General features: G+C 44.0%; 1 protein-coding gene across 2 annotated transcripts in view; it reads right to left on the reverse strand.

Moving 5' to 3' along the window:
* Nucleotides 1–2,272, reverse strand: part of GALM (galactose mutarotase) — a 54,711-nt gene extending 52,439 nt beyond the window's left edge. The window contains exon 1 of one of the 2 annotated variants that reach the window (XM_014781039.2): nt 1,916–2,272. In XM_014781039.2, coding sequence (XP_014636525.2) covers nt 1,916–2,105 — 190 coding nt within the window. In that variant the 5' untranslated portion in view covers nt 2,106–2,272. The remainder of the gene's footprint in view (nt 1–1,915) is intronic. The other variant, XM_087436867.1, reaches the window with a different exon arrangement.
* Nucleotides 2,273–9,262: the final 6,990 nt, after the last annotated feature.

Genomic DNA, 9,262 nt, shown 5'->3' on the forward strand with positions numbered 1-9,262 from the left:
CATTGTAATCTGAGGGGATCTATTTTATTTTCTCCCTTTTAAGAACATTTGGGGATAATACTTTCTTTCACTCAGATTTCCACAAGTCATAGACTCATAAAGACGACTGTATTAATGCCCTCACAAAATTGGCACTTCTATGCCTATTAAGAAACTGGTGCTTCCCAGGTGCCACGTCACACATTTCATATGAATTACACAAAGACGACTTGTGCTTTAGATCCATGTGACTCTTATATCAGAACCAAAAATAATAAGAAGTGAATGAGTGTGTGTGTGTGTGTGTGTGTGTGTAGGGGGATGGCAGTTATCTCCTGAATGGTGATAAGGCAGAGATGGAAATAAGGTGATTAAAGCAGGTGCTCACAGCGTATCATCTCCAATGTTTCTTACTGGCTCTGGAATTCTAGGCCATAATTGGGCAATTTTGCACCAGTGAAGTAATTTCTTTGTGATTCTGTTTCAGCCTAGAAAATGGTTATGCTACTAACAGAGAGAGGTGACTCAGCAAAATTATTCTAAAGGATTCTCTTCTGTCACTTGTCAACTGCCTTGCCTTCTGACTTTGAAGACAGAAGATATGAACCCCACCCCCAGAAGTTTGGAGGGACATGGAGAGGAAGGGGAAATGGAGCTGATTTTCCCCACATCCCTGAACCTTCCTACCAGTGAATCTTCTATAATAGACTCGCTTAAGTTACCAAAGAAATTCTGCTGAAGATTACCCACTTCTCCAAGCCAAGCTGTGGAGGCTCCAAGGCAGATAAAGACAACCAGAGGGCAAGGAATAGGCTCCTCAGGGATATTCTTATACTAATACATTTTGATAAGGAAATGGGGAGCAAAGTTCAGTCTCCTAAGGGAAAACTGATACTCTCAGAGTTTTCTGTTGACTTCCAACCATGAGCCATGATACATATCTAAAGAACCAAACAGAAAGATACACCTAAAGGAAAACCTCAAACCTCCCCTCTAGCAGATTTTGTCTATGCCCCTACCACTGAGCAGAGGGTATAGATTCTCAAGCAGGTTCCCTTTGCCAACTTTATTTCAGACATCATTTTCTGTTTAGCTACACCGTAGTGCCAAGAGATAGCTATGTACATTTTCATTTGCTGCAATCAAACTGCAATTGTAATTACTTATTTATGCAATTATTTGGCTAACATCTATCTCCCCTGCTAAACTGCAAGCTCCATGAGGGTGGGGACCTTGTCTAGCTCACTGAGGGAGATAATTGAATTAACAGGTTTTGAATGCATGAATTTATGATCGTAATTGCCCATAGACTCCAACAGAATAGAAGCCCACCCTAGGTAGAAGGAGTCCTCACTTGTGACAATAGGTTGGTCTTCTGCTTTCTATGCAGCACATGGTTACTGAGCAGCCAAGGGGTGCAGGGCACTCTACCCCACAGACCAAAGGGGATAAGCAGTCTACACCCGCTGAGCTTATGTTATGGAGCATTTCTGAGACGACTAGACCTCAAAAAGAAGCTGATCAAGGAAAAAGGAAGAAGATGCACGTCTTTGATTTTCCTTCTTCAGAAAGTGCACGAGGGAAGAGCTGGGAGCCACACCCCCTCTAGCCTGTTTTTCTCTCTCCAGCCTGGCAAAGTTCAGGCAGTTCAAATATCGCTCCAGGGTTGCTGGAGTTCTATCTTACCCTCAAGTGACTTTTTAAATTAATTGAGGCAAAGCCTGAATGGGTAACCAGAGGCCAAGTCCTATAGCTGTTTCCATGCATTTTGTCTTTTTCCAAGCACTGGATCGCAACACAGAATTAGCCGGATCCAAGCACTGCTGGTCACTACCTCGTACTCCCCCTCGGTCCCAGCACCGGGAGCCGCCGGATGGGGGGCGTGTGCGGGGCGGACCCGGGGCTCGCCCACAGCCCGGGGCCGAGTTCAACCCACCTTCCAACTCGGCAAAGCCGAGCACCACATCTGAGGCTCTGCCCTGCCTGTCTTTGACCTCCAGGGCCGTGATGGTGCAGCCCCAGGAGATGATATCCACTCTCAGTAGGTCTGACTCCAGCTGGAACTTCTCCACTGTCCCTGCCCCCAAGGGCAGGTCTCCAAACACGGATCTGGTCACCGAAACCATGGGGAAAGCTCGGGTGTGCAGCCGCTACTGCCGCCAAAGCTGGAACGACAGAAGTTCACCGGAGAAGGGGCGGGACACGGCTCAGACTCCTCCCCTTCCTTGCCTGGATTCAGAGAGTGACCACTCCTGCAAAAAATATCCCTTGTGGCCTTTCTAAATCATTCCTTGGCATGAGGGTGACGTGAAGGCAAAATTTCCAGCCAGGCTTGCAGTTCTTTTCCTTTGTTAACCTTGGCTGCATTGCATGTTGGGTACGGTAGTCTTTGGAAAGTGAAATTGCATTTTGGGGCCTGTAGTCTTTCTAAACCTAAATCCTGAATCTGAAGGGTTCAACTGCCTTCTCTGGCACGTGGTTCTCAACATGCAATGAGCTGTTCATTAATATTGGTGAGCTGTTCATTAATATTGGTGGCTGACTTTTTTGTGTGTGTGTGAGGAAGATCGGCCCTGAGCTAACATCTGCCAATCCTCCCCTTTTTTTGCTGAGAAAGACTGGCCCTGGGCTAACATCCATGCCCATCTTCCCCTACTTTATATGGGGAGCGGCCACAGCCTGGCTTAACAAGCGGTGCGTCGGTGTGTTCGCGGGGATCCGAATCTGCGAACCCCTGGCCTCTGCAGCAGAGCGTGGGCACTTAACAGCTGGCGCCACGGGCCAGCCCCAAGGTGGCTGACTTTCGAATAAAATGTCAGAAAATGCAGAGAGCAGAATTAGAGATGGTGAAACAGATCTTGGGGAGAGATTCTGGTTTTAAGTTAACTTTTTGATCCAGAGGAGAAAGAAGTACAGAGGTAGTTTCGAGAAGGAGTAAATAATTGTAGGCTTCTCTGCACACTGACTGAAGATCCATCCTGTTCGTCCCATACAGTGAAGCTCTGCACATGTTTCTGCTGGAACCACTGCCCAGAGGGTCTCGACTGCAGGCTGGAGTAGCAGCCTAGACGAGGTCAGGTGTAGACGGATTAGGGCCTAGTTATATGGAGGTGATCAGAGACAGCCTCTGACTTTTCATTTCTTCAGGGGACTGGGAAATGGCCTTGGGTATCTACCCCTGCGGATGTTAGCACAGGGATGATCTCACGAAAAAAAGAAGGGATTAAAGGAACAAATATTTATTACGGTCCTCATAAGTGCCAGATACTGTGCTTTTATTATCTCCTTTCACAAACAGAAAAAGGCTTTAAGTATGTACTGTTAGGAGAAGAAAGACACTGAGGTCGTTGAGACTTCAGTGTGCCTCAGAATTATCTGAAGAGATTTTAAATGCATATTCCCAGGCCCATGCCTGGAATTTCTGATTATGTGAGTCTAGGGTGAGACTTAGGAATCTGCATTTTTCACAGGTTCCCTGTGTTATTCTAATGTAGATTATCTAGGAGCAGACTTTGAGAAATATTGCTCTAAGTTTTGATAACTAATCTCAGATATTTTCCCTTGAAATAGGCTCTGATGGTAGAGACTAAGCTAGAGCTACTAAGGGACTTAATAGGATTGTCAGATAAAATACGGGAGCCTGTGTATTTCTTTGCTAAATCTGGCAACTCTAGACAGTGCTGGGCCTAGGAAGGGGGAGGATGCTGGAAGCCTGAAGACATGTTTTACTCGACCATCTGCATACTCATCTTGTCTTTGCTTGCTGCTGATTTTGGTTTGGTTTCTAAGTACTTCAGAGGGGATCCAACTAGACTGTGGTGAGCGCTGAAATGCATCTGTGATTAGGAAATTAGTAGAATTGGGATCATGTTCCTGGAATCAGATGCTAATGAAACATAATAGCTGTCTCGCAACCCTTTCTGTCTGTGTAGTTTGAAGGAATATTTAGCATTCTTGTCACAAAGCCTCAATTCTCATTCACGAATTCTGATAGCAAAGGAAAAAGGGAGCTTGCAACAGGCTTCAGTGAAGCACAGCCTATAATAACAAAAAGACCCCAACAAGTCAAATTACAGACTGCACCACACTCCTACAATAATGGATAGGCACTCTTGTGTGCTGCTTCATCAGAAATTCTCATAAGCTCTGCAACTCTCATCAGCCCACTAAACATTTATGGCTGATTCATACACAAGCCCTTTTGGCAGTGCTGTGTTAGCAAGGATATCTTAGAATCTCTTCTGTGAGCAGGAAGACTGCATTTTCTTTTCTCAGCTGCCAGGTCTCAATGTTCTGCCAAGCTCATGTTGTCACAGAAAGAAATAAATGCATTTGAACCGCCAAAGCCAAGTGTCGCTAGGGGAGGTCTTGTAGCTCGGCTTGGTAGAAAATGAAACACGCCGTGATGTTTCTCTAAGATGTACACTTCTTGATTTCATTTTCCTTTCTCTTGAAGCGTTTAACATATTGTCTCAAATAGGACTACCTTGTGTTAAGTCAAGCTGTCAGCCACAAAGTTGATTTTTCTTACAAAAATATCCCATTTTCCTAGTCCTACAGTGATACTCTAAAGGAACACTTGTGCACTTAAAAAAAAAAAAGAAGCCTAAATCTAAGGGAATATTCTCCATCCCCAAGGTTGGCTTAGATCAGAAAAGAGGTAGTTATCTTGAAAATGAAACATTGTGAAATTCTAGGAGGTATTTATTTTTATTTTGGAGATAGGGGCTGAGGGTGAGGTTATAAGGTAAAGGAAGTAGGAATTGTGACATTTTGGTCAAAAAGGAGTTACTTAAAGTGGATACCTTTTCTTTCAGCCTGAGAGTGAGGTATTAGGGTGGACAGGTGAAGGTCTGTCCTCTTCTCAGCTGGAGTTAGTCCCCAAAGCTGAGTGCCTGAGGAGTTAGGAATGAGGAAATCTGAGCCCTTGGACCTGCACCCCACCGCCTCATTCCACACAGAAACTGCAGGTGTGCTGGTCCTGGGACATGTCAGACCCTGGGCCCATGAAGACAGCTCCATACCATTAAGCTGTTGACTTAAGCTATTATATCTCAGAGAGAGAAGTCTCTCTGAGATATAATAATAAAACCAACTCATAATACCTCATAGTTTGTCAATAAAGAGACCTAGAATAGATTCTCTTCAGTCAAGTTGATACATTACCACCCTCCTGTTTTCTTTCTCATTGCTCTCAACTCCAAACGTGTTTGTTGTCAGTTCTCTTCATTGGGCACTCAGTATGTATTGTCTTAGATCATTCTTTATCTTTCCATGAATACATTTTGTTGTTGTTATTGTTTACTCACTATTGGCTCCCTGACTCAATATTTTGACTTACATACTTTTTGTAACCCAAAGAATATTAGACCTCCCCCCCACCCCAAGCCCCAGTAGATAGTTGTATGTCATAGTTACACATCCTTCTAGTTGCTGTATGTGGGGCGCCGCCTCAGCATGGCCAGAGAAGCAGTGCATCAGTGCGTGCCTGGGATCAGAACCCAGGGCCGCCAGCAGTGGAGTGCGCGCACTTAACCGCTAAGCCACGGGGCCGGCCCTAGATGCGGTTTCAAATGAAAACTACTTGTATCTGAAAGCCAGAAACACCTGGGAGAATACCATCAAGTTCATGAGAGGCAGAATTCTTCACAGTTCAATTCAACACTGTTTCATCGACAATTTTGAGCAGCTGCTGAGGAAGGCATTAGGGGGGCAGGTGAGAAGTTGTTGAGGAAGAAGGATGAAATTTTACTGTATGACATATTGTTCATTCATCAAATATTCAATGAGTATGTGCCAGGCACTGTACTAAGTGCTGGTTGTACATTGATAGGCAAAACATGATCCCTGCCTTCGAAGAGTTTACAGTCTAATGTGATACAATGTTCATCTCTATTCTCCATAAAAACTTCAGTAAAATCTTCAAAATTCATTACCAGTCAATGCTGAATGAAACAAAGTGCTGTGACTGGCCTCCAGGTAGTTGTAATTTCAGGGCTGCCCAAAGATGATCAGCCATATCGGGATTATTTTAGAATTCCCTAGCACCAAGCACAGTAACTGGCAATTTTAGATGCTCAATAAATAATTATTGAATGAATACATGACACATTCATATGCACAATGTTGTGGTGGAGAATTGGCTCTGGTGTCAGATGAACTGGGTTCAAGAACTACCAGAATTTACTGGCTGGGCAATTTGTTCAATCACACCTCAGTTTCCCATTATAAAATGGGAATAATATCACATGATTGGCCCATCCAATTGTTTATTAATTGATTGTTAAAAGTTTACTGGGTACTTGGGCCGGCCCGGTGGCGCAGGCTGTTAAGTGCACGCACTCTGCTGTGGCGGCCCGGGGTTCGCAGGTTCGGATCCCGGGTGCGCACCGACGGACCACTTGTCAAGCCATGCTGTGGCGGTGTCTCATATAAAGTGGAGGAAGATGGGCATGGATGTTAGCCCAGGGCCAGTCTTCCTCAGCAAAAAGAGGAGGATTGGCAAATGTTAGCTCAGGGCCAATCTTCCTCACAAAAAAAAAAAATAAATAAAGTTTACTGGGTACCATGATAAACACTCTTATGAGTTAGGCACTATTATCTTGATTGTTAAAAGTTTACTGGGTACCATGATAAACACCCTTATGAGTTAGACACTATTATCTGATATAGAAATTGAGACTTAGAGAGGTTAAGTGACTTGTTCAAGGTCACACGGTTAGTAAATCGAGAAAGCAAGATTTTTTGTTTTTCTTTTGTGAGGATGATCAGCCCTGTTTCTGGAATTAGGTCACACTGGGCTCAAGAAGGCATTGCAGGCGCCGACCCGGTGGCATACTGGTTAAGTGCGTGTGCTCCGCTGCTGGCGGCCCAGGTTCAGATCCCAGGCGCACACTGATGCACCACATGTCAGGCCATGCTGTGGTGGTGTCCTACATAAAGTGGAGGAAGATGGGCATGGATGTTAGCTCAGGGCCAGTCTTCCTCAACAAAAAGAGGAGCATTGGCGTGGATGTTAGCTCAGGGCTGATCTTCCTCACAAAAAAAAAAAAGAAGAAAAAAGGCATTGCAAGGCCCAGAGTTCCATGCTCCACTTTGGTGGCCCAGGTTTGCGGGTTCAGATCCTGGGCGCAGACTTACTCCACTCACCAGCTGTGTTGTGGCGGTGTCCCACATACAAAGTAGAGGAATATTGGTACAGATGTTAGCTCAGGGTGAATCTTTCTCAGCAAAAAAAAAAAAAAAAAAGAAGGCATTGCATTCACTTACAGTAGGTAAAGAAGGGTGCAAGAAGACCCAGTCCTTGGCACTCACAGACCTTGGAAACGAGGCACTCATCACATCTGGGCCTGTTATATGTTTCTTTATTTATTTGTTCTTATGTCTCCTGCCAAGAAAATGGAAGCTCCAAGAGAGCGGGAACTTTCACTGCTATTTCCCGGTACCTAGAACATATTAGTAGGTCACCAAAAAATATTTGTTGAATAAATGTTTGCATGCTAGAAAGGATGTGAAACACCTCTCCTACAAAGCTGGTGAAAGTCACAATTGATAAAACCACTTTGGAAGACAACTTGTCAATAACTTATAAAGTCAAATTGCACATAACTCAGTAATGGCCCAGGACCCAGCAATTCCATTCCTTGGAATATACCCTAGATGTTCTTTTGCATATGGGCATAAGAATATTTATAGCAGTATTATGTGTATGACTAAAAATTTGGAAACAACCTAAGGTCCATCAATTGAAAAATGGATAAAAAAATTGTGGTATATCTATGTAGTGGAATATGATGTAACAGGAAAATGAATGCACTAGGGCTCCACAGGTCCTCAGGTGTGAATTTCATAATTATGATGTTAAGGGAGAAAAAAGCAGTGGCAAAAGGAGGCAGATATATCATTTATATCAAATACAAAAAATTGCAAAACAAGCTAGATCTCCCTAAATTTAAGCCATTAGTCCAGGGTCATTTTGCTTGGGAAGTTTTAGAGCTAGGATTTGAACCCAGGGCACTTTCCACTATTATCATTCTGCCTCTGGTAAGCATTGATAGTCAGCCATGTATTAGACCCCCATAGTGCTCTGGAAACCCTGTAGATTGATCTTTCCTTAGTCTGAGTCAGCAGTGGTGCCAAGGGAGTGGCTTGGGGTGAGGCGGGGGAGTGTCTTTTCTTTCCCTCATTCTTTGATGTGAATAATAGATCTATAATAAATTTCATGTAAAGCAGCTTCAAAAAAGTCCCTCTTCCATTCTCTCTGACTTGATTGTGGCACCTATTTATAGAAATTCTGGAGCCACAACTGTCCTGAGCACATTCTTTGCTTTTATATAGACTAGATAGTACTTCTAGGCGTCCTTTGTGACAGTAATACTTTCAAGAGTCAGAACTCTTTTATTTCTGGAAGGTGTAAACCAACTCAAACTTGGCTTAGGCAAAAAAGGAAATTTATTGGTGCACATAGTGAAAAGTCAGGGATGGATCTACCTTCAGGCATGGCTGGATCTGGGTTAAAACTATGTTAGCAGGACTTGGTGTTTCTCTTCCCCTTGGTTCTGTTTTCCACTGCGTTGGCCCTGTTTTCAGGACTGCTCTTTCTACGTATGATTTCTAGCATCCCCAGGCTTATGTTATCCTATAATAGCAATCTCAGTATAAAGCAAGCTTCATATTCCCAGTGGTATCAACAAAAGTCCCAGTATTGAATCTCACTTGGTCATGTGCCCTTCTTTTTTTTTTTTTTTCAAGATTTTATTTATTTATTTTTTCCCCCCAAAGCCCCAGTAGATAGTTGTATGTCATAGCTGCACATCCTTCTAGCTGCTGTATGTGGGACGCGGCCTCAGCATGGCCGGAGAAGCGGCGCGTCGGTGCGCGCCCAGGATCCGAACCTGGGCCGCCAGCAGTGGAGCGTGCACACTTAACCGCTAAGCCATGGGGCCGGCCCCTCATGTGCCCTTCTGAACCAATTACCTGGTGCTTGGTAGGGAAGAGTCAGCCTCACCCAATAATAAGGATTGGAAGAGTGGGGAGGGGTAACTCCCCAAGGGAATATCTGGATGCTGTTCCCAAAGAGAGAATGGATGCTGATCAAGCAAAAATAATGTACCCACCGAAAAGAGTAGAGGAGCTAATTTTATCACAGTGTTGGAAGTTGGAAATAAGAAATAACTAAACAGGGAATTCTTGTAGAAAGATCAAGCATTTAGAATATTTTGACACATCAAAATACCTATGTGTCACAAAGAGCTTTCAACATTTTGTCAGTGGTTCAGTAGCA

This window comes from Ceratotherium simum, chromosome 11, assembly GCF_057802395.1.
Source record: "Ceratotherium simum simum isolate JZ-2026a chromosome 11, ASM5780239v1, whole genome shotgun sequence".
Classification (NCBI taxonomy): domain Eukaryota; kingdom Metazoa; phylum Chordata; class Mammalia; order Perissodactyla; family Rhinocerotidae; genus Ceratotherium; species Ceratotherium simum.